The following is a 25,605-nucleotide window of genomic DNA, read 5'->3' on the forward strand; positions in this document are numbered from 1 at the left end:
TCATTTTCATTCCAACAAGTCATCTTCTGACCTGGACTAACAACACTGGTCTCTATGTGCAGCTGGCTGTGAGACCAGTGCTCAGGGAGCGTCTACAAAGTGCAACACTGAAAGAACATCACACACTCATTTGCTTCCAGCACTTTCACACAAACATCTACTGTCATTATTGTCACCAAACTCTGTGGATCCTTTATTGCAAATTCAAATGGGATCAAATGGTCAGACAAAAGAGGCTTATGAGGAAATATGATGAAATGTTGTGTATTAGCAGCAAGTTATTGAATCATTTTCCTCAGAAACCAAACAAAATGATTGACAAACATGTTTTTACAAACTCAGTGTTGGACTTGGATCAGCAGGATAAGCTGATGTTTAAAGGCATTTGAGTCTCGCTGTATGAGAGTCCAGTTATTACTCAATATTAATCAAACCTCTGTAACTTTGCTTCACTTCAGCAGCATCAGCTCATGTTCATGAAGCAGGTATGGAGGAGATCCAGGCCGCAGATATCCAGAGGCCCCAGAGTACAAGGACCCGAGGAGAACCACCAAAAGGGGGGGAATCGCCAATCGGCCACCAGGAGTGAGCCGGTACATACATGAGCGCCCAGCCCCAGACGACAAGGACCACCAACACACCAACGTCTGAGGGCATCAGCCACCGGCAGGGAGTGTGGTGAGGGGAGATAGGCCTCCGTACTTTGGAGGGCCTGAGATGTACCCAGAGAGGTTGAGTCTAAGACCCAACCTGACACATAGACACAGACGAACAGGCGCACGCGGACACAAACGTGCATTCCCACCCCATATGCACAACCAAATACTCGGCACTCACCCAACGTGTAGACAGACACAAATAGAAACTGCACAGACCGTCGCACTCCCCAAACATACTCTATATCCCAAGTCCAGGTACCCCCGCCCTCAGAGGGGCAAGCCGCACCTAAACCCAGGAGATGTAACCCTTCTCTCTGGGGCGGAGGCAAGCGGACCACCTCTTTGATTAGAGCTGTGTCTCTAGTCAAAGCAGAGATGGAACGATGCCACTTTTATGTCCGATATCGATATGAATCCAATATAGTCGATTTTATAATCAAACGTTTTTTTAATATCTTGCTGCATTTTGTATAAGTTCATACTCAAGTTTAAAAAATCTAAACACTAAAGCTGTTCAGTTATACCTGTCTGCAAAAACACACTGCAGCCAAAACATTAGACAATACTGATCTTTGTATTTTGATGCGGACGTCTAAAACTCTTTGGTTGTGAATAAAAGAAGTGCAACATCAGCAGAAAATAATGTTTCTATTGAGCAACTAACACAAACAGGTTGTAGAATGGAGCCTTTTATACTCACAGCTGAACAGAAACAACATCCAGAGTGGAAAACAGTGCAAACAACTGCAAACAGGCTTCATGACACTCATGTTTGATCAGGATGGATGTCAGTGTGAGCTGTTTCTATCACATTTAACCTCACAATCAATTTGGTCTCATTTCTATACAAAACTTAACACAAGTATGAAAAAAGTGTTTTTGATTGTTTTGTTTTTTGAACCATGAAACTGTTTAACAACACAGTTTGTTTCAAAGTCAAACTTGAGTCTGTCCATCGTTCGGTCAGACTGAGCAATGACAGCACACAGACGTAGACAACAGCTCTCTCAAACACCAAACTCAGGTCCTGTTGATGCTGATATACAGTGACACAGTTACATGGGTGATTCATCCTTTTAACTTTATCTTTAAACAGCTGCAGCTGTCACTGACAGCGCATGTGGTACTTTAACCTTTGGACTGTTTTCATCAGTTAATTATGGAGTTACTACAAAGAGTGAAGCTATAGGATGATCTGTCTGCTGTCACTGGGTGGTGCTGAGGTCTGAATCTGAGGACGGCTCCTGTAATCACAACGAGAACACAATCATCACAAACTGAAATATAAAGTTTATCTCTCAAATCTGAAATAAAGCTGATCCTTCTGTCCTCACACACTCGGGAGTGTTCTTCTCTTCTCTTACATTTTTTCAGTCCTACAGTTCTGCTGACAGCTGACATATGAGCTGTTTATTTAAAAAAAAAGCCTTATATACGAACAGATGTTCCTATATAATGTTCACCTTTGAGTTGTTGGAGCTTTATAAATGGACATCTGCAAAGATGTGATGATGGAGCAGGTTTCAGTCCTGGTTCAGTCTGCTGCTGCATCCTGGTCACAACATACAGAGGTGGTATCAGCACTGGTATCAGCACTGGTATTGAACAAGAAATATTAATGCTTCAAACTATTTGTCGTAAAGGATGGAAGCTGTACAGAGTTCTGCACATGTGTCTTTGTGAACATACCTCATTAACAATATTTCAGACAGTTTTTTAACCTGAATATTTGCAACAAACTCAGTATAAAAAATACAGTCAGTGCTAAAAAATTAATCAGTCGAAAAATTAAACAAACATTTTAACTAGTGATGTGACGTTCTGTATCGAGGCTTCGAAGCTTGTGTCGAGTAATGGAGGGGGCGTTTCCGCGATGCGCGTATCGAGGCTTGCTTCATTTATGGGAGGAGCTGAAAATGATGACGTCCGAAGCCTCGCTGCCCGGCTGTACCACGTGACTGGTTCATGAAGTGGTTCGAACTTTGCTGCGAGCTATGACAGATATAAACCCCTCAGACTCCATTCAAAATGTGGGTGTTTGATGGAGAGTTGCGGTTAGTGAGAGTTTGGAGGTTTATGAGAGTGAGGAGAGAAAGTCAGGAGAGAATGGAGCCAGCTAAGAAGAGGAGGATGTGCTTTGTCTTTATTGTCTTTCCTCGGGAGAACAATCTCAAATAGATGAAGACCTGGTTAGCATGGTGATCGAGGACTCCCAGCCATTTAGCATTGTGGAGGACAAAGGATTTAAAAGATTTGTTAAATCATTAAAACCTAGCTATGTTCTCCCCACTAAAAAGGTCATAAAAGCAGTGGAAATTTAGTTTTTACAGAATAAAATGTGAACAGGCAGGACTGACGCCTCAGTGTGTAGCTGTCCATACCTCAACGTTACAAAAGCACAACTACTGTCCACACCCCAACCACACCTCACCTCACAGTAAATGATCATTTCCATTTTAAGCATTTCCAAATGATCATTTTCCATACTGCCAGTATAAATATACACAGTATACTGCCATCACTACAATATAGATGTTTTACACACTCCTTTTGTTGTTGACATTTACAGGCTGTGTGCAAAAGGCCACACTCTTCGAATTCATGCCAACTAATATTTTTACGTCCAGTAGGTGTCCTACTAGAGCAAATGAAGCTTCAAGAAGCTTTGCGCTGGGGTGAACCAATTGGATGAAAAGCTTCAGTGCTTCATGAAGCTTCATCTGCCCATCACTAATTTTAACTTAAGCTGCCAAGAGGAAGTCGTTGGTTTCAGTAAATATCGGGCTACTTTGTATCAATAGGTAACTTCACATCTGAGCAGACAAGCATCACATGTGGAGTTCCCCAAGGTTCCATCTTGGGACCCCCTCTGTTTAACATTTACATGCTCCCACTGGCACAGATTATAAAGAACAACAAAATAAACTACCACAGCTATGCAGATGACACACAAATATATATCACAATGTCACCAGGAGACCGAGGCCCTGTACAGGCTCTTGGTAAATGCATTGAGGAAATTAATGACTGGTTGTGCCACAATTTTCTCCAGCTAAACAAAAACAAAACTGAGGTAATAGTCTTTGGCGCAAAAGAAAAACGATTACAGGTCACCAGAGAACTTCAATCTATACACCTAAAAACCACAAACCAGGCGAGAAATTTGGGTGTAGTGATGGACGCAGACCTAAACTTAGAAAAACACTGTGGCGGAGGCGTGGCCCCGGGCGCGGCTGCAGGGGAGGAATGGAGCAGAAGGCTCAACGGGGCGGCGCTGCGAGGGCGGTAAGGACAGCTGATGGTGATGGTGTCTGATGATGGTTTCCCTCCCCTGTGTTATAGTGAGACGGAGAGGAGCGCCGAGTGAAAGGAAAAGAGAGACACACATCAGCTGGGTTGGCGAGCTGTCAGTCTATGCGACCAACTGAACTGTGACAAAATCAATAAATGTGGATCTTGGCAATACATACCTGCGTGTGCGCGTGTCTGTGCCTAGCGTATTCCACAAACACATTAAGACAATAACTAAGTCAGCTTACTATCACCTCAAGAATATTTCAAGGACAAAAGATCTGATGTCTCAACAGGACCTGGAAAAACTAGTCCATGCATTCATCTTTAGTAGGCTTGATTACTGTAACAGCATCTTTACAGGTCTACCTAAAAAATCAGTCAGACAACTACAGCTCATTCAGAACTCTGCTGCTCGAGTCCTCACTAAGACCAAAAAAGTGGACCACATCAGTCCAGCTCTGAGGTCTTTACACTGGCTGCCTGTCCGTCAGAGGATAGACTTTAAAGTTCTGATGCTGGTCTATAAAGCTCTGAATGGTTTAGGACCAAAATACATCAATGACCTCCTGACCCAGTATGAACCTTCCAGATCCCTCAGGTCATCTGGATCCGGTCTTTTATCAGTTCCCAGAGTCAGAACCAGACACGGAGAAGCTGCATTCAGCTTTTATGCTCCTTATATCTGGAACAAACTCCCAGAAAGCCTCAGATCAGCTGAAACACTCAGTTTATTTAAATCCAGGTTGAAGACTCACCTGTTCTCAGCTGCATTTGAATAAAACACCAAATCCACACTTTTAAGCTTAAATTTCAAAACTTACATTTTAACTACTGATTTTATCTACTGTTCTGATTTTATCTGTTTTGATTTTATATACTGTTTTGTTTGTTTGTTAATTAGTTAGCTTGTTTTAATCAATTTTAAATCATGCTTTTTATTTGTTTTTGTTTCTAATGTCTCTGTAAAGCACTTTGAATCACCTTGTTGTTGAATTGTGCTATACAAATAAACTTGCCTTGCCTTTGCTATTTGATCGGTTTTTACAGATTAATGAGGAGTTACTGAAGTGCCAGGTTTTTAAAGTAGGTGTTACTGTCTCTACACATGTGGAGACTGAAAACATGGTGCTGTTTAATAAGATATTTAATATTCAGCTCTGCACAGGAGCTGCAGCGGGGTGCAGCCTGTTGCCTTTACAGTATAACACTTGTAATAAAAGTACAGTAACGGTAATTAGTGACTGAGCAGCCCGGGGCGTTTCTCTTGATTTCTTTAGTCAGGGTAAATTCATTCACCTGCACGGGTTAGCTAAACAAACCCTGACGGCCGAGTGCTCATCTTAGCTAGCTAGGTCTCAGGACCGAGCTAAGGACGGTAGTTACGGAGTAGCTTACAAACACGTTTAACTTACCGAAAAAGTGCAGCGGGGCCTCGGGTCCTTCTGTCGGGTAGTCCAGTTTACTGAAGAACACCTCAGGCTGTCAGGTTAAAACACTTGGTCGTGTCTTCGTAGCGTAAACGCAGGCCGTCCTCTCAGAGCCTACCTCTATCTGCTATTCCCGAACAGAGATACGCAAGTTTCTCCGTGACTGCAGCTGCCGGTCAAAGCTGCTATGATGACGTTACACCTAGGGTTGCCAACTCCCTGAAAAATAAATAAGGGACACCTCGTGGCCAGGGCCGGGCGACCCAGTTGTCTTCACCCTTCCCAGTGTGGTGAATTTTCTAGCTCTTTTTTTGTGTGTGAAATTATTTTTTTAACCATTTGACTTGAAGTTGATTTAAGTAGCTGCATATTCTATTCTTTGTGATATGAACACATGTGAAACAAATGATCATTTAGCCATTTATTTTTAGCTCAAAATGACAACATTAACACAGTAAAACAGGTCTCTTTCTTAAACAGAAGCCTGTCATGCTTAACTTTTGAGAATATAAGTAAATCTTTCTTTAAAAGCACTCTGTCCTGCTTAACTTAAAATAATAGAAAACAATAGAAAGAAAAATATTCTTCTAACAGTGCACATTTAGTGCATTTAGTACAATTGGCTTCAGTTGAGGTATTATTTCAGCTTTTCTAATCAGCTGCTCCTGTTTGTAAACCCGCTTGTTCCCATGATTATGCATCATAACTCATCATCATTATTCATCTATGTATTACTTTTATGTATTAGTCATCAATTTGTTGTAATCATCAGAGGTGTGGACTCGAGTCACATGACTTGGACTCGAGTCAGACTCGAGTCATTAATTTTATGACTTTAGACTTGACTTGAAAAAATGTTCTAAGACTTGTGACTTGACTTGGACTTTTACACCAATGACTTGGGACTTGAATTGGACTTGAACCGGTTTACTTGAAAAGACTTGATATTTTACCCCAAATATAAAATTTAACATGCATATTATATAGAGATTGAAAATGTGACGTCATTCACGGGTAGAACCGCAAAGGATTCTGGGAACTCGTGGCAAGCGGTACTAGCGCACGCAGGCTTTCAATTGAAATCAGTCACACAGCGATAAAAAGAAACACAAAAATGTCAAGAAGCTGTTGTATTATTAACTGCAATAGCCGGTCGCATGACAGCCACGGGAAGCCGACGGGTAAAGAGATCGGTTGTTATCGGATTACGTCGTTGAAGAGAAATTGTTCGAGCCATGTTTCCAAAGTAACAAAGACGCGACGGATGGCCTGGATTGCAGCCATTCAAAGATCAAATATAACGTCCCAGAACACTCCAGCTCACAGGTTAATCTGCTCCAAGCATTTACACAAAGGTCAGTCTGCTGTTGTAGTTAACATAATTGGTGATATAGGTTACAAGCAAGTCTGGCGCTGAACAGAAATTGTCGCGCTATGCTCCTTTATTTATTGTGCATAAATAGTAAATTGTCCTGACACAATATTGCGTTTCGCTTCTGTTATTATGGTACATTGACAAAAACATATACTTTTATTTACAGGATAAAACAGGTTTTTTGTATCACTAATTGCCCAGTACGATTACAGCATACAGTATTATTGTCACTGCTACATTTCTGTGATGGGTACCAGAAATTATTTCCACTACTAATTAATTACCGTTGAGCTCAAAGGTCCTATTAATAAACGGTTAACGAATGTGTATTTATGACGACGATTTGTGAGACTGGTAAACTTATGATAGGTACGATGGTCTTTCGTTCTACACGGTGCATTTCAAGGTCCTGCACCCATCCGTCGGTAAACTGTACCTGGGCTTGTTGCAGTGACCGGAAGTTACTAAACTTCATGAGTGTGTGCACTCACTCCAAGAACCGTATAATTATAAATATGCATATAAATATGCTACGATGAGATAGCTGACTTCATCTAACTAGCAAATGTTTTCCAGGCTACGTTGGTGATTCAGTTTTTTTTAATATGTATGATATTTTTGTCATGCGATTTTAAAGCTGGTCCTACAACCGCATCCAAGAATAACATGCAGCTTATCTCAGAACTGTCGGTGAAAATTATTCTTGGAGCTAGGTTTAATTGAGCTGCATTTTAAAGAGGTGCAATTTCACAATTTGTGTATATTTTCTAAGTTCACTATTTTGTCATGTGTTGAGAAAAACACAGATTAAAAAATTACATGGTCTAATATTTACATTTAGCATAACTGCAACATTATTTTTTCGGGTTTTTTTTTAAAGACTCGAAAGGACTTGAAATTCAAAGTTTCAGACTTGTGACTTGACTCGGACTTTTACACCAGTGACTTGAGACTCGACTCTGACTTGCCTGACATTACTTGAGACTTGACTTGAGACTTGAGGATAAAGACTTGAGACTTACTTGAGACTTGCAAAACAATGACTTGGTCCCACCTCTGGTAATCATCTATCCTTGCAGTTGTTTATTACACAAAATAAGTTATATTATCACACTTCTGGCCACATAGCGCTGATATTGACTGCACATGCCCATATTAACTTTTTCCAGCCAGGTGTTTTCCTTTTCCCATTCTTCCCTTTCTCTGAGGGGAACAAACATTGCTGCTCTAATGCTGGGCTTACACTGTGCGGTTTTTGGCCCATTTTGAGCCGATTTTTGAGTCGTGCGACCGTTTTGGTGATCGGACCGATTTTGGCCTTCATCGTGCGTCGTGTAGTATACGTGGGGTAACGAGAAGTGATTAACACCTCACGACCAGCTCCCGATCATCAATCGCTCGTGAGGGTGTCACCACAGGCGCTCACACTGCTCACGCGCAAACACGTAAACGTCGGTGAAAAAGACGGCGCAGCACGGCTGTGCAGCGTGTGATCTGGACACAAGCGATGGAGGCACAACTTGTAGAACTTTGGAAAGCTCATCCGAGCCTTTTCGATGTGGCATCACAAAATTATCACGACCACAACAACCGTGAAAATAGTTGGATTTACATTGCTGCTCAGTCACAGCTGCCTGATCAATGTTTTTCATTAGCAATTTAGCAAAGTTGATGGTGGTGGTGTGTCTGTGTGAGTGAAAGACAGAGAGCGACAGATTTTCTGCTATAACCTTCATTTTATGGACGCACAGTGTGAGCACTCAGGTCGCATCAGAGCATCGGGCCGTATAGTGTGAGACCTGCATCGTGACCTACCAACTTCTAACCCCTGCGAGTCAATCGTGCAGTTTGAGCAGGAGCTGAATAACGCGACTGAAAAAATCACACAGTGTTTGCCCAGCTTTAGGTGTACTGTCATCCGAGACTTGCACCGCAGAGTCGGCGTTTGTTCCCCTGTTGGCCATGCTTCTTGTTGTGGTCATCTGTTGTCTTCCGGTATTTTCTCCGCAAGCGACCTTTCCTCGACCAATGAGATGAGCGGTAATCTGAATTGTGATACTCGAATTGTCATAAGTGTGCTGTCAGCTCATTGGTCACAAAGCAGGAGAGGGGCTGGGAATTATGTTTTCAAACAAAGTGTTAATTCCATAAACATTTATAGACTACTTTTGATTCTCACTGTATTACGGGACAAAGTGTGTCCCTTATTAGCTCAATACGGGACGTGTACTTTTGTTTCGAAATACGGGACGATTCCGTATTTTAAGGGACGGTTGGCAACCCTAGTTACACCCCATTTTAACATCACCGCTGTCGGAATTAGAATCAAACTTGGACATAAATCAGCGTGATGAGAACTATTGATAAGAAAAGAAAGAATCTTTGGAAAAATATCTGAGGAGAATAAATTTATTTTAGTCTGTCCCCAGTCCCATCCGCTAACATGGAGGAGGCGGGGTTTATGACCTATACTGCAGCCAGACACCAGGGGGCGATAGAGGTGTTTTGGCTTCGTTTTTGGGGAGCTGTCACTTCGTTCTGCATCCTCCTGAGGACCCGGACTTCGTGGTCTATGTGGGCTGGGTCCTCAGAAGGTCGGGTAGGCCAGAAGTAAACGGCTATGAAATGGGACGGTCTAGCCTTCAGATTGGCATCACCGCTGTCTCGGTGGAGTTTAATAAACTCAGCTGTCTGCTCCTTGCTATCTAAAATATAACAGGACACTGGAGTAAACTCTCGACCATCTCACACTTCTGCTTAATCAGTTTTCTGTTTGACGTTTATTCAGCTGTGTGAAAACCACCCGGGGGATTAATACAGTGGCTTGTAAAAGTATTCGGCCCCCTTGAACTTTTCCACATTTTGTCACATTACAGCCACAAACATGAATCAATTTTATTGGAATTCCAGGTGAAAGACCAACACAAAGTGGTGCACATGTGAGAAGAGGAATGAAAATCATACATGATTCCAAACATTTTTTACAAATAAATAACTGCAAAGTGGGGTGTGTGTAATTATTCAGCCCCCTTTGGTCTGAGTGCAGCCAGTTGCCCATAGACATTGCCTGATGAGTGCTAATGACTAAATAGAGTGCACCTGTGTGTAATCTAATGTCAGTACAAATACAGCTGCTCCGTGACGGCCTCAGAGGTTGTCTAAGAGGAAATTACATGCTTTTTCCAGCGAAAAGTGAAACTAAGCAGAGTGTTTGATCGAAACGTAAAGTGTGTGTGACGTCTATATAAATGACTAGGCTTCCTGTTTTGTGCTTCAGACCTGGGGTTGTGTGTTCAGGTCTCCATATCCGGATATGTAAAATAAAGATCATTTTTAAAGTAAAAAGACCACTTTTGAGCCGTGTCTTTTTGGCCGTAAAGAATACCAAAGGACCGGAATTTAATAACATTAAAAGCAAACAATAAATGAGCAAAGTAGTGCATGATAAATATAGATGACAAATACAAAGTGCAATATAGAAACACTGGGTAAAAAGAAATGAACAATTAAAAAGGAGGATAACAGATGTGAGCAGTAGTTAAACAGTAGAAATAAATACATAATAAACAAACAAAAATAGATAATAAATGAAAGCCAGGTCAGAAAGGTGAGTTTGGCTTTAAAAGCATGAAAACACACTGCTGTCTTCAGGAAGGCTGCTCCAGTAACAGAAAGTCATCTACATGTGGGTTTAGTTCTGACTTTAGGGACGAGTAAAAAAAAATAAAATAAAATAAAAACATCTGTCCAGACAACCTGACAGTCAAAAATATGAACTCAGGAACTTAAAAGGAAAATTGTGCTGACTTTGAACGTCCACATCAAGATAAACTTACAGATTTAAGAGTCAAAAAGTGTCAAAACGTCTGTATCCTTACCTGAGAGTTTCAAGTTTACAGTCAGGACTCTTTAGTCCAACACACAGCAAATCCAATTCTGAATCCTGCAGCTTGTTCGAGCTCAGGTCCAGCTCTCTCAGATGATTGGATGGGGAGCTGAGAATTTCAGACAAAGCTTCAAAGCTTCTTTCAGAGAGTTCACAATCTCTCAGCCTGAGGAAGAATAACAATGGAGACATATTCTTTTATTCATCTAGCATTATTAAACATATTTGTTCATAGATTCACTTACAGCACTTTCTTGGATGCTTTGACCACTGGCAGCAGCTTCAACAATGCCTCCTCTGAACGGGAGTATTTCTTCAGGTCGAACTCATCCAGATCTGATGACAGTAAGATGAAGACCAGAGCCGACCACTGAGCAGGAGACAGTTGATCTGTGGAGAGACGTCCTGATCTCAGGGACTGTTGGATATCCTCCACTAGAGAACGATCATCCAGTTCATTCAGACAGTGGAACAGGTTGATGCTTTTCTCTGCAGACAGTTTCCCACTGAGCTTCTTCTTGATGTAGTGAACTGTTTCCTGATTGGTCTGTGAGCTACTTCCTGTCTGTGTCAGCATGCATAGGAGATCCTGATTGTTCTGCAGTGAAAGACCCAGGAGGAAGCGGAGGAACAAGTCCAGGTGTCCATTTGGACTCTCTAAGGCTTCGTCCACAGCACTCTGGTAGAAGTCTTTTACAGTAAGTGTTTTCTGGAAATTTTTAAAGCGAGGAGATTGTTTCTTAAGCAGGTTGACTCTAGAGTTGATGAAGGTCAGATAGACATGAAGAGCAGCAAAGAACTCCTGAATGCTCAGATGGACGAAACAGTAAACAACGTTGTTGAACATGTGACACTCATCAGCTTTAAAGATCTGTGTGAACACTCCTGAGTACACTGCGGCTGCTCTGATATCGATGCCACACTCTGTCAGGTCTGATTTATAGAAGATCAGGTTTCCTTTCTGCAGCTGATCAAAGGCCAGTTTTCCCAGAGACTCAATGATCTTCCTGCATGACTCTGTCTCAGCTCCTCCATCATACTTGATGTCCTTCGTTTTTAGGTGAAATAGCACAAGGCGTAGGTAGAGCTCTGTGAGAGTCTTAGGCAGATCTTTGCTCTCTTTGTTCTTCATGACAAACTCCAGAACTGTAGCAGTGATCCAGCAGAAGACTGGGATGTGGCACATGATGTGGAGGCTTCGTGATGTCTTGATGTGGGAGATGATGCTGCTGGCCTGCTCCTCATCTCTGAATCTCTTCCTGAAGTACTCCTCCTTCTGTGGGTCAGTGAACCCTCTGACTTCTGTCACCATGTCAACAATGTCACGAAGGATCTTATTGGCTGCTGCGGGTCGTGTGGTTATCCAGAGGCGAGCAGAGGGAAGCAGTTCCCCCCTAATGAGGTTTATCAGCAGCACATCCACTGAGGTGGACTTTCTAGGGTCAGTCAGGATTGCAGTTTTGTGGAAGTCCAGAGGAGGTCGACACTCATCCAGACCATCAAAGATGAACACAACCTGGAAGTCTTCAAAGCTGCAGATTCCTGCTTCTTTGGTTTCAGTAAAGAAGTGATGAACAAGTTCCACCAAGCTGAACTTTTCCTCTTTCAGCAGATTCAGCTTTCTGAAAATGAATGGAAACATGAACTGGATGTCCTGGTTGGCTTTGTCTTCAGCCCAGTCCAGAGTGAACTTCTGTGTTAGGACTGTTTTCCCAATGCCAGCCACTCCCATTGTCAGCACTGTTCTGATTGGTTTATCTCTTCCAGGTGGGAGTTTAAAGATGTCTTCTTGTCTGATGGTTGTTTCTGGTCTGTCTGGTTTCCTGGATGCTGTTTCAATCTGTCTGACCTCATGTTCATCATTGACCTCTGCAGTCCCTCCCCCTGTGATGTAGAGCTCTGTGTAGATCTGACTCAGGAGGGTCGGGTTTTCTGTTGTAGAAATCCCCTCGAGCACACACTGGAACTTCTTTTTCAATTTTGACTTGAGTTTGAGCTGACACTCAGTGAGAATCTCTGCATGAATAAACAGCAAATGACACAAATGAGAAAACTGCATTCTGGTTACTGTGGTTATGTGTTCAGTTCACTGGACTCTTGGTGTCATGATCCGAGTGAGTCTGAGTAACTTTCCACAGCATCAGCTCTCCTCCCCTGGGTGGAGCCCTCCTCACTCCTCCGTGCTCCTCACCTGTTGCCAATTACTCCGGCAGTATCTATGAGCAGCACTCACAATGAACCTTCTCCAGATTGTGTGCTTACCACAGTCAGTTCTCTGCCTCACATTTTGTCTTGTGCTCCTCAGCTTGTTTCGCGTAACCCTCTTTTCCTGTTCCCTAGTCGGCACCTGGATACATCTTCCAACTCTCGCCATAAGTCACGCCTCAGGATTCTGGCCTGCCACTGCTGGGAAAACTCACTCTTGCAAACTGCCATCCTCACCTGCCTGCCTCCCTGTGCACCCACATCTCACTCTGTACCCAGATTTAATTCATCTCCTCCTCCAGCTGATCTCCACCTGCAGCCACGTAACACCTCTTAGTTTTTAAATCTTGGACTCATTCACTACACTGTGGACCACTCTGATTATTATCTCCTTTGTTCCAGTGACCCTGGATAGTTTCTATTCGCCCGATTCTGCCCCTGTTGTTCCTTTGACCTGCCTCAGCTTATGTTCTGGCCTCAGCTCTGCACTTCTCATAATACCTCGCTTGCTGTTGAATTTAGCCGTGATTCAGCTTTCTCCGTCAAGAAATCTAGTAAAATACATTTCTGTTAAAAGTCACTCAGCCTCCGTTTTTTGGTTCTGTGCTTGACTCCATTCCTTTTCATGAGCCATTGAGCCCTGACACTTGGGTTATAACTGAGGGCAGGTTTTATAGAGACACATTTGATTTAATTGTGTTTATTTATACAGCACCAAATCAATACTAGCAACATTTCACATATTACATAAACAACAATATGGAGCCAGTAATGAATAAATATGTAGAATAAATGAAAGAATTTCAAGTTGTTGTTTTTTTAAATTCCTCCAAATAACAACAACAGTCACCCCAATGTGCTTTATATTGTAAGGTAAAGAACCTACAATAATACAACAGAAAAAAACCCAACTATCTTTTTGGGTCCTGAAAACTGAAGGCTCTGCCTCCCATTCTACTTTTAAATACTCTGTGAACAACAAGTAGGCCTGCAGAGCGAAGTGCTCTAATAGGGTGATATGGTACTACAAGGTCATTAAGATAAGATGGGGCCTGATTATTTAAGACCTTGTATGTGAGGAGCAGGATTTTGAATTCAATTCTGGATTTAACAGGAAGCCAAAACAGGAGAAATCTGCTCTCTCCCAGAAAGCTGCAGAAGCTGAAATGGTGGATTTCAGTCAAATAAGGAGAACTGTGGCTTTCCTCCAACCTTTGACCAATCACCTTAGTGTCCTGTTTATCAACCATAATAAAAAGCATTTACTGTGTGGGCATTTTTTTGTTTGGGTCTCCAAACAGCAGAAAGAAATGGCAGCCATTTTTTTAACTTTACCTTCAACTAGTAAATAGATTTAAGAAAAAGCACTTTGTGTCATGGTCCCTGTGCTTTGCTGGTCGATCCTCTATTGTGCAATATGTTTGTGGTTTGTTTGCTCTCTCTCACTCTCTCTCTCGCCGCGGCGACGCTCATTGCGGGCTCCCGCTGCTGGCCCACACACCTGCTCATCACCGCACCGGCCGCTGATCCCAGCTGATAACTGCACTACTTAGATGGCGAGTCTGCACTAGTCTTCGCTGGATCGTTGAGCTATCAGTATCGTTTTTTTGGAACCCGATTCTGAGAGGAGTGATTGAGGAGGAACATTTGTACAGAAAGTGTGGAGCACCCTTCTCCCAACCCTGTTTCCCACGGACCCTGGCGACCCGGACCCGTTTCCCCTGCACGTTGTATGTAGCCACTTGGTGAATGTGTTCACTGTAAATAAACGCACTGTTCTTCGCTTAAAGGAATACCCTGGCCTGCGCCTGAGTCTCTTTCGGAAACCCTATCACTTTGATCATATTTGTGACGTGTCCCAAACTGTTGTTGTCGCCTCATTTATGTTGATAAAACAGCTCTAAAACCAATCTGACAATATAAATCTGTAAAATGGGCAGAAAACCTGCTGCTGGTCCCATTTTAATCAAACCAACCCAAAGAGCAGATATTCATGTGTACACAGGAGGTTATTTGTGCAGATGCATAAAACATAAACTGTTGGCTTTCTGCAGTCTCTCACTCCTGAAAGTGTTGGCAAGTGTTTTGGATTTATTATTTATATGGATTTTAATGGCACCTGTGTAATGTTAACTAATGTTTTTATTGTTTATGTGTTTTTTGTTTAGTCATTCCCTGACTTACCTGTGGGTTCTGGGATGGTTTTATTTAAATTCTCCAACAGATCATTCTTGTTTATCCTCCCCAAAAGATTTTTAGTGACTTCAAAAGTGTTGATAGAGTAGGTATCAAACATCAGATCCACTATGTTCGTCCTCTCTGCATTCTCCAGTTCACTCACTGGGATTGCTGGTAAACCTTCTACAGACCCATTGTTCTTCAGATGCCACTTAAATTCTTCAAAGTCATCACGTCCCAAATCCTTCAAAGTCCCCAGAAGGATTTCTTTAGGTGTCGTCATCTTTTACCCTGTAAGGATCCGATAAACAAAGACTGTAACAACAGCTGGAGAGGTAATTGTCTGATTTATCAGAATTTAACTTGATTCTAACAGCAGTTCATCACTACCACCAATAAAATTCTTATGCTCAGAATGCAACAAAATTGCACATGAAGAAGCACATAGAGAAGTATCCAAGTAACACTTTGCTATAATATAAAACAAACTATTATAAATAAAGAAAATATATAAACTAAATATATACACTACCCGTCAAACGTTTTAGAACAGCCCAATTTTTCCAGTGTTTTTGTCACGGTTTGCGAGCCGTGTGTAAATTATCAAAGGACCCTTTATGCAGGCAGCTCAGATGCAAGTGAGTTTATTCATCACATGGTGATACAAACAGAAATGGCGAAGGTGAGCATGGAAACTAAGCAAAAACCTAAAAACTAATAGTACACGAATATGAAGAAGTACACGAAGGGAAGACGAAAACACGGAACACAAGGGGTGGGAGCAAAGCACCACAACACATCACTATATAGACAGTTACACAGAGGGAGACACAGAAGGCAACAACACAGGGACAGAACAAATGGACAGAGAAGACTAAACACAGAACAGAGTGCACAGAGAAACAAGGGGGGCAGGGAATCAAAACCTAGGAAGCATAGAATAACTCACAAACTAAACTGACATAACACAAAAATCACAAAGAACTGAAACCACTAGATCAGGAGACCCAGGACCCTGACAGATACACAGACAAACCAGCAACTAACAGAGGCAAACACAAGGCTTAAATACACAGAGGGATAACTAGGGAATGAGACACAGAAGGAGGACACAGCTGGGAGTGATTGACAAGACGAGACAGAGGAAACGCAAACTAAACACACTGACATGAGACACGGACCTTCACAACAAAGCAGGAAATACAAAGACTGAACTTAGAGGTACAACAAAACACAGAACCAAAACGTAAGAATAAACAAAGATACATCATGAAATCAAAGATTAACAATACAAAACAGAAAACACTGAGTCACAGACCCAGGATCGTGACAGTTTTATTGAAAATATCCTTTTTATTTCTCATTGCACTCTGAAATGAAAGCATAGTACAAATAAGCAGTTGGAGTTAAAAATAAATCATGAAACACATTTATAGACCAAAGTTTATTCTAAACGTTTGACTGAACACACCCGTGGCTTCTGTCTACAATAGAAATCAAATATTCTCCCATATCTGTGGCAGATGTTCCCGTAAACGTGGACCTTGTAATAATAATAATAATAATAACTTTATTTATAAAGCGCTTTCAAACAAAGTGCTGTACAACTAAAGAGATAAATAAAATAAAAGCGATACATAGCAATACAGGTAAAAGACACAATACAAGTTAAAAACAATAAAAATGTAAAAACTAAAAGCCATAGAATTAAGACATGTAGGATCGGGTGAACAAATGTGTCTTCAACTTGGTTTTAAAAACCTCCACAGAGCAGCCTGCCGAATATCTTGTGGGAGGTTGTTCCACAGAAACGGGGCATGAAAAGAAAAAGCTCTCCAATTGTCTTTTTTCTGGCTCTAAGAACTTTTAGAAGACCAGAGTCCTGAGATCGGAGAGCACGAGATGGAACATAAAGGTGTAAAAGGTCGGAGAGGTATGAAGGTGCCAATCCGTTTAAAGCCTTGTAGGTGAGCAGCAGGACCTTAAAATCTGCTCGAACCTGACAAGGTAGCCAGTGAAGAGATCTCAGAACAGGGGTAATGTGCTCAAATTTCCCAGTTCTTGTTAAAATGCGAGCAGCTGCATTTTGCACCAACGCCAGAATCTCAGGTTAAACCTCACAAAACTTTAACAACCACCAAACAGCTGAAACAGTAAATGAGAGCAGGAACACGGATTCTGCACAAAGACGTAAACACAAAGCTCAGAGCCGCCGACACATCAGAATCAGTGAGATGTCGCCTTTCTCACCCGATGGCACGGACACGGTCGGGGCTGAAAGCCGACAGCTCGCTGATTCTGATGTTTCGGCGGCTCCGAGCTTTGTGTTTACGTCCTTTTTACGCTGATTCTAAAGCTGTTAGTTTTATCTCTCTCCAAACAATATTGACTGAACCAGCAGCAAAAGAAGATCCAAACTACGCTTCACATAAACATCGTCATGAACTCACTCTGACTTTTGCTGTTTTGCTTCCACCAGGATAAAATCACACGTCATGCACAGCTCTCTCTCTCTCTCTCTCTCTCTCACACACAGTTTCCTGTCTAAAAATCTGTTTTCTGCATTATTCGCTTGCTTGTTACGCACAAGTCTACCGTTGTTTACAGCGCTGTCGGCCGCTGTTTTTTTCCTTTTACTTACTTCCGAAAAGAAAACCTAATTTCTGCCGTTCAACAGGCTTCTGAACAAATTTAAACTTTTTAAAATTATGCAAATTGCAAAACGCTGTGTCTGTCATAAAACCGCTGTAACTTCAGAGGTAATGTTCATATGTCGATTAATGGTTTTCTTTCGTTTTTGATCTACTGTAGAATATTTTTATAAAACCACCTTCATGTTTTTCTGTTTTATCTTCAGCTACTTTGACACAAAGGCCTCTGCTGTGATGCTCACACCTTTGATAAAGTCTTGCGAGTGTCAGCTTCCTTTTTATAGATACAAAAATATGTAAATGTACTGATCTGAATTATAATATTTCTGACTGTCTGAGGCAAAATTTCCCAGATTCAAATCGAATTGAATCGAATCGTGGATCGAATTGATTCAGGACCTTGTGAATCGGAATCAAATCGATTCTAGAAATCAGTGACGATACCCTGCCCTATTTGCGACCATGTCAACATCCAGTCCAGGCTTTTTCAAGATTGGTACTACCACAGCTGATTTAAAACATTCAGGAAAGACTCAATGAAGTATTTAAAAGAAACAGGTTGTAGGGTCCTAATGCTGACCACAGTTCCTTTATAGCCCAGGCTGGTAGAGGATCCAAAGAACAGGTTGTACATCGAGCTGCTTTTACAAACTTACTTAATCCAGAAAGGGAAATAGAGATGGACCAATATTACGTATCGGTCCAATACTGACGGAAATTACTGGATCGGATATTGGAGAGAAATTAAAAATGTAATCCGATCCATTAAATATCAAAAACTTGCGACATGGCGTAACTCGGCTCATAACCGTAGCACGTCGCAGCAGTATGCGTCATGTGATAGAGCGGCTGCATGTATTTGGAGCCTCGCTACCAACCCGGCATTTCATCTCCGAGGAAGTTATCCCAGAGAGAAGTAAAGCAAGTGTGTAAGTTCATCTCTGAATGCTTGTAAAGCATCCCCGCGTTAAGCTTAACAACCGATATATGGAGCGACTGACTCTTCTCTCTCCCTCCCTCTCCTGCTGCTACTTCAATCATGAAACTGATCAATGATCAGCTGATCGGCTTTTCTGTCGCGAGTCCGTCTCTCTTGTTTGTTTTTGGCCCACTTTGCACCAGAAAGAGGAAACCAGCAGCTGAACAACAGCAGCACGTTTAAGCTTGATAAGCTGTTGTTAGAATTTATTTAATATTACTTTCTACACCAGGAGTAGGGATGGGTATCGAAAACCGGTTCTTGTTGAGAAAAACGGTTCCCACTGTTTCAATTCCTTGGAATTGTTTGCCATTTTTGCAAATGATTCCCTTATCGATTCCAGTCGCCCCGAATGACGTCACCACGTTGCGGAGCGTCATTTACCTGGCAGGAAACACGGCGCCTAAGCAGCTCAAACGCTCAAAAGTTTGGTCATACTTTATGAGAACGGATGACAACAGGGCAACTTGCAATACTTGCAAAGTAGATATTTCATTTAAGGGAGGAAACACTACGAATATGCAAAAGCATTTGCTCACAAAACACACGATGACCTTAATTGAATGTCATGTTTTTAATTTTGCTCCGGACTCGTGAATCTCAACCCAGCAGCAGCGGTAACGTTTGCTCGTCCTCTCCCGTTAATGCGGCAGGTAAATAATCAGCTAACAGTGCATATTATGTTAGCGCGATCTGCCTTATTACAAAACCTGCCATTACTGTGCATTTAGGTGACCATGATGAGAGAGACAGACAGAGTCTGGCTCAGACGCTGGCAGTTCTCGCTGCAGTCTACCGGTAGCGTCTCCTTTCAGGCCAGGATAGGCGAATGTCACCGAGCAGTGACTAAGTTTGTGGTCAAAGGCTTGCAGCCATTTGCCGCAGCAGATGCCCCGATTTTCAGTAAGTGAATGTGTTTAATTGTAGGCAGGGACATTACTGGATATTCTTGTGTAATTGCTACAGAATAATTTATGTTATACTTTGTTATTGCTACAGAAGAATATTTATTTTATTATTTTACATTTACAATTTTTTCCCCGGGGATCCTGTGACACCCCATTGAAGAGCCGTAGGCTGTGGATCTCTTAAGATCTCACTGTTGGGTTTGTAAGGCCATGTTACTCCTAAATTTATATCTTCTTCAAAGAGAAGATATAAAACAAAGTTCTAAGCTAATCGACCTTAGTGTTCTCCTTTTTTAAAAAGAATCGATAAGAGAATCGATAAGAGAATCGATAAAGAATCGAATCGTTAAACAGAATCGAAAATGGAATCGGAATCGTGAAAATCTTATCAATACCCATCCCTAACCAGGATCCTTTTCTATGTAGCTGACGGCTGGTAACTCTGCAGGGGCGGATCTAGCAAAGTTTAGCCAGGGGGGCCGATAGGGGATTAACAGGGAAAAGGGGGCACAAAGACATACTTTTCTTTCTTATTCTCATTTAAAATGTCTAGCTTTTAATAAATAATTATCTGAATCTTACACCCAAAGTTTTAATCTGATGTAAAATGTATAGAAGTCCATTACTGTATATAGTAACTGTTAAGTCTAATATACCCTAGTAAGCTATAGTACTTTTTCCTTTGGGAAGGTACCATCTGTGCAGTCTGCAGTTCTGTTGAAGAAAGATGCTGAATATATTTAATTATTCTTGAAAAATAATTGATTTCTGTGCATTTTTTTTCACACTGCATCAAATTAAAGTGGATTACGTCAATTAAGCATCATGAGGTGGAGGGTGGTTCCCTATTTTTTATTTATTTATTTATTTGCTGGGAGTTTTAGAGCCCTATTAGTTAGGTTGCTTACTATTTAAAATACCAGAATAGGGAGGGTGGATTAGGTTTAAGTTTATTAGATTTCTAAAAAAAAAAAAGCAAGATATTAAAAAAAACAGTTTTATTGATCAAAAAATACACTATATCGGATTCATATCGGTATCGGCAGATATCCAAATTTATGATATTGGTATCGGACATAAAAAAAAAGTGGTATCGTGCCATCTCTACAGGGAAATAACCTTGAAGTCACAGAACACTTTATCAGCACCAACAGGCAAAGCAGCTGAGTAGTCTAATGAACAGCTTGAGGAGGGAGTAATCTGATTCCTAAGCAGTGTTGGTCAAGTTACTTGAAAAAAGTAATCAGTAACTAATTACTGATTACTTCCCCCCAAAAGTAATCCCATTACTTTACTGATTACTTATTTTCAAAAGTAATTAATTACTTAGTTGCCTAGTTACTTTTTAAAAACATGATTTACAACCTGAAGAGGTGATAAAGTGATAGATCTTTCAGCCCAATTCTACTTTTTCTACATATTCAATCATACAAAATGTAATCAAATGGAAAAGTCTCTTTTTAAAACTTGTTTTACTAGTTTTAATCTTTTGACTTTATGCATCAAGCAAAAATTTAATTATATGCAACATTCTCTGACTGGAAGAAATTAGTTTAACATTTAAACCTATTTTCTGCACAGTCCAGCACATAAAATATTTTTTTGGTGTGTTTACACTCAGTCTTTCAAATAGATGAAAGTAAAACACACCAGAAAATAAATAAAGTCAAAGACTCAGCGGTCCTGTTGCTCTATTTTCACCTGTAAAGCAGGAGTAGGGTAGGCGGAGGTTTACCCTGGTGCAGGTGTGCCGCAGCGGTCAGTGGAAGAATCTGCGGGTTTCTCTGTGAATTTCCCATTACGTCGTTGCGCACTCGGTGCTTGCTCGGAAGTTTAGGGGTTTTTTCGCTGTAAAAAGAAGTTTTCTTCCCACGCACAATGCTAATGGACACTAATGTTTTTGTCACTTTTTATGGAATCAAACTCAAAGTAAGGTCAGTACTTCCACGCTTTAAACGCTGCACGCTCATACTCTCTCCCGCACTCGATATATTATCCATTGTTGATCTGCACACAGCTGTTGCCACGAACTTCGCACTTGCTTACGTCACTGTCATGAGACATTCTCGCAAAAAAATCACGGTTTTAGTAACGCAGTAACGCAGCGTTCCTACGGGAAAGTAACGGTAATCTAATTACCGTTTTTGCAATAGTAATCCCTTACTTTACTCGTTACTTGAAAAAGTAATCGGATTACAGAAACGCGTTACTTGTAACGCGTTACTGCCCATCTCTGTTCCTAAGTGTTGCAGCCCTGTCTCTGAAAAACGTAAGAAAGTCATGAGCCATCAAATTAGAGCAGCAGAGAGTTGACTTACTCTCTGTAAGCTGCGACACTGTGTTGAATAAGAGTTTTGAGTTATGTTTATGGCTCATGATGAGATTTGAGAAATAATTTGCTTTCGCTGTCAACATCGCTGATTGAAGAGAAGACAATGAGTCCTTCCAAGCCTGGAGAAATACTTCTAGTCTGGAAGATCTCCAGTGACGCTCTGCTTTTCTACAATCTCTTCTCAAGTTCAGAACCAAGGCATAGGGTTCCTTTTTTGGACATTTCAACTTCCTTACGGGAGCAACAGAGTTCGGTAGTTCAAGAAGTTTATTATTAAGATTTGCAGTCAAGGTGTCCACACATACATCCTGGGTAAAAATAGGGTCCAACACATCAGGTAGATGTAATTTAACTCCAAGCAATGCTTTGGGGCTAATATAACGAGATGATCTGAGGGGCAATTTTCCCCTCTCAGAAGCTGGAGATTTAGGGATTAAAGTATCAAATAAGATTGCTGAGTGGTCTAGAATAGGCAAAACACAATTTTCAGTCATTGATACATTCAGCCCGTAGCCCAAGACAAGGTCTAGGGTGTGGCCCTTATGTGTTGGCCCAGACACAAATTGTGTGAAGTTTAAGGAATCAGTTACATTTAAGAAATCTTTGACCAGGGGTTTATCCTCACAACATAGATGGATATTAAAGTCCCCCACTGTAAGAATCCTTTCATAGTGAGTGATAAAACATGTCAAGAAGTCTGAAAATTCCGAAATAATCAAGTCATTATATTTAGGTGGACGATAGATGACTATAATTAGAACCACGGGACAGCTTAAAGTCAGAAGTTGGGACTCAAATGAGGTAAAAGCACCAGGACTTTGTATCTGTTGGCATTTAAAACAGTCTTTGATGATAGAGGCTACCCCACTCCCCTCCTAAGCTGGGGTAGCTGAAGAAGCTGGCATCGGAGGGGCAAAGTTCCAGCAAGGGTGCCACTTCACCAGCGCACAGCCATGTCTGAGTTAGGAGCATGACATCCAGGTACATGAGTACCAAAAAAGTCCCGAAGAACATGAGTTTTATTTGATACAGATCTTGTGTTTAAGAGAGCTAATTTAACTGTCTGTCCATCCGTGGTAGCAGGCAGTATTTGTAGGTTGTTCATATTTGCTCCACCTCCCCTCGTATCCCATCGGCATGGCGACCAATAAAGCAGCTTTGGGTGAGCGTGCTCCGATGATGTCGGGTAAACAGGAAGAAGGCAACGCTGGTTGAGGCTAAAATAAAGTCCTAAACAGCCAGGGTCACCGATGGTAAGGACCATGTAGGTTGCTTTGCTTTCAGTCTTCTGTCCAGTTTGTGGACAGAAGACTGTTCCCTGTTTGTGAAGGACTGCTAGAAAAGTTTAACATAACTAATTGTCTGTCCTGAATCAGTCTTATTAGGTAATGTTCAAATAATTTGATCATTCCAATGTTTTCAGTGTGGGAGAAAGTACTCAGGGCCTTCAAGTTACAGGCAGCAACAAGTTTAATGTTCAGAAACCTAAAGTTGGAGCTAAAAATAAATGTTTGTTTCAGTTCTATGAAGCTGTGAGTATTTTGGATCAGTAGCACTGCTGTGTTTGTTGCATCATATTGCTGTAACTGTTTATATGCTTTATATATTCTGAGGTAAGTTGATCTATAGTGTTACATCATATTCTATAAGGATGTTAAGTGTTTGTAGACTTTCTGCCCAGTTTGACCCATTTAGTAGAAGTCAGCCTGTTTAAGGCTCTGATATCTATTCTGTATGACTTAAAGCAGTTATGACATGGTCTGATTTTCTCACCCAATAAAGGAATATTTAATATATCAGTCTACTCTTCATTCTATCAGAAACAGTTATCACAGCTCGTACACTTGCTTTTTACACATATATGTAAGCATTGAGTCAAATGTAATGATGCCAACATATTAAACGAACAATATTTGTCTCTTATATAATACATCTGTATACACACTGTCACAGATGCTTGTCTTTGAGTGAAGATTTAAGTTGACAGGAAATATAAATAACTGCAACTTGAATCTTTGACACAGAGTTCAAACTCACTGTTGTAATATATCATAATAATCTGACAATACATATAATATTGGCCATATTATATTTACATTACCACAGTGAGATGACTTTAGTCTCATGAACAACATTAGCTAATTGTTATTTACTAGCTAATCTTAAAATAACTGTTCAGCACAGAAATGAAGCCCAACAATCATGTTTTACAGTCCTGTGGTCTCAGCCTCAGATACTTATCAAATCACACAAAGCTCATGTAGAAACAAACGGAAATATGTTCTCCTTCATTTCTGTCAAACAAAGCTGTGTGAAACGTTTCCAGCTGTTAGTATCATGGTTGCTAGGCAACCTAGTCAGCGCGACGGAGGCTAGACCGCCCATTTCACAAGCCTCGCACTTCCGGCCTTAGCGGTCTTTGAGTACGCGGCCCTTGAGGACCGTTGAGGCTGCAGAACCTGAATTGTACGGTGCCCCTCTGATGACATGGTCCAAAAATAAATAAATTGTGGCCACAAAATACTATTTCGTGCCCTCGAAATACTATTTTCGAGGGCATGAAATAGGTATAACGTGCGCACGAAATGCTAATTTGTGGGCACGAAATGGGTTTAACGTGGCAACGAATTACGCATTTGTGGCAACGAAATAGTTAGCGTGCGCATATCATATTGATACAATTCCTGGACAGCTGCGTAGAGACACAAGCATGAGAGTAGGCTAAACCTATACACCGTGGACAGAGACGGTATGAGTGAGTTTTATTTTAGGCTGGGAATGAGCTACAAATGCATTTTGAAAAGCCTGCAATGCAAGGAACCATTATTACGGAGAGACATTTAAACAGGATACTGAGAGCCCAGCTGCTTTACAGGACCTGGACACCGGGATAGATTTTATTGTCAACCAACTGCAAGGGCCTGGGAAGGATCACGGTTATTGGTCAAGTGTTTCGTGCCCACCAACTAGCATTTCGTGGTCACAATTGATTTATTTTTTGGACCATGTCATCAGAGGGGCTCCGAAGAATTGAGATACAGCCTCTGTGATAGAAAGTGTGCGACCGTGAACTCGACTCTCTTTATGACACATACACACACAGACACACACACAGACACTTGTTTTCAGATTTTAGTGAGGACACCAAAAAGCCTCAAAAATATCCTCAAACTCGTGAGGACGGCCATTTTGTGGGACTCTATTAGCCCACATAGTAGCATACCAACTCTTTGTCCTCACAAACATGTCTAAACAGGTACACACACACACACAGACACACACACAAACAGGTTTGTCAGGTTCCTCGGCTCGTTCTCTGCGTTCAGTCCATTGAAGGTGATTATTGAGCCAATCACAGCTACAGAGCTCACTGTGACTCTTCTTCTCTCTACAGTCACACAAACAAACACACTCAGAGACTCTGACAGCAAAACTACAACAATGTGGTGTTAACACTCACCCTGCCTCAGCTCCACCGTCCTCCTGCTGCTCTGACGGAGGCTCAGCTGTTTCTCTTCCTGTTCCCACCTGCTCGGGTGGCTCCTCCCCTCTGCAGTTACAGGAAATCAGGTGTGTGTGTCTCTTGTTGAGACTGGTTCTTCCTGCTCTCTCTCTGGTGGTGCAAAAAGTTTTTATAGTGGGTGTGTTGTTAGGCTCTGGGCATCTGCATAGACATGTTCTTTTTTTGAGAATGTGAGGACAAACTTGAAA

At 41.5% G+C, this 25,605-nt stretch overlaps 3 protein-coding genes across 8 annotated transcripts in view; all 3 read right to left on the reverse strand.

The window, feature by feature from the left end:
- Window positions 1-25,605, reverse strand: part of LOC308394299 (uncharacterized protein) — a 1,060,216-nt gene that overhangs the window by 261,310 nt on the left and 773,301 nt on the right. The window lies entirely within an intron of this gene.
- Window positions 247-11,267, reverse strand: LOC308394312 (ribonuclease inhibitor-like). 6 transcript variants are annotated; one of them, XR_013971166.1, is made up of 5 exons: window positions 5,366-6,144; window positions 4,130-4,151; window positions 3,847-3,990; window positions 2,123-2,211; window positions 248-1,903 (listed from the first exon to the last, which is right to left on the reverse strand). XR_013971166.1 is itself a non-coding variant. In XM_080878572.1 (4 exons), exons 1-4 carry the CDS (start codon window positions 11,216-11,218, stop codon window positions 1,809-1,811), a joined length of 690 nt encoding a protein of 229 aa, XP_080734698.1. In that variant the 5' UTR covers window positions 11,219-11,267; the 3' UTR covers window positions 247-1,808. The 6 variants fall into 6 exon arrangements, 2 of the variants coding, with proteins under 2 accessions (XP_080734698.1, XP_080734699.1); XM_080878572.1 differs by lacking the exons at window positions 3,847-3,990; window positions 4,130-4,151; window positions 5,366-6,144 and adding exons at window positions 10,634-10,807; window positions 10,887-11,267 and having other exon boundaries at window positions 247-1,903; XR_013971165.1 differs by lacking the exon at window positions 4,130-4,151.
- LOC308394460 (protein NLRC3-like) lies at window positions 11,299-25,442 on the reverse strand (the record flags this gene model as incomplete). The annotated part of the gene is made up of 4 exons (XM_080878818.1): window positions 25,355-25,442; window positions 15,031-15,315; window positions 11,396-12,657; window positions 11,299-11,331 (listed from the first exon to the last, which is right to left on the reverse strand). Exons 2-4 carry the CDS (start codon window positions 15,305-15,307, stop codon window positions 11,299-11,301), a joined length of 1,572 nt encoding a protein of 523 aa, XP_080734944.1. The 5' UTR covers window positions 15,308-15,315; window positions 25,355-25,442.

This window comes from Rhamphochromis sp. 'chilingali', assembly GCF_963969265.1.
Source record: "Rhamphochromis sp. 'chilingali' genome assembly, chromosome: 3".
Classification (NCBI taxonomy): domain Eukaryota; kingdom Metazoa; phylum Chordata; class Actinopteri; order Cichliformes; family Cichlidae; genus Rhamphochromis; species Rhamphochromis sp. 'chilingali'.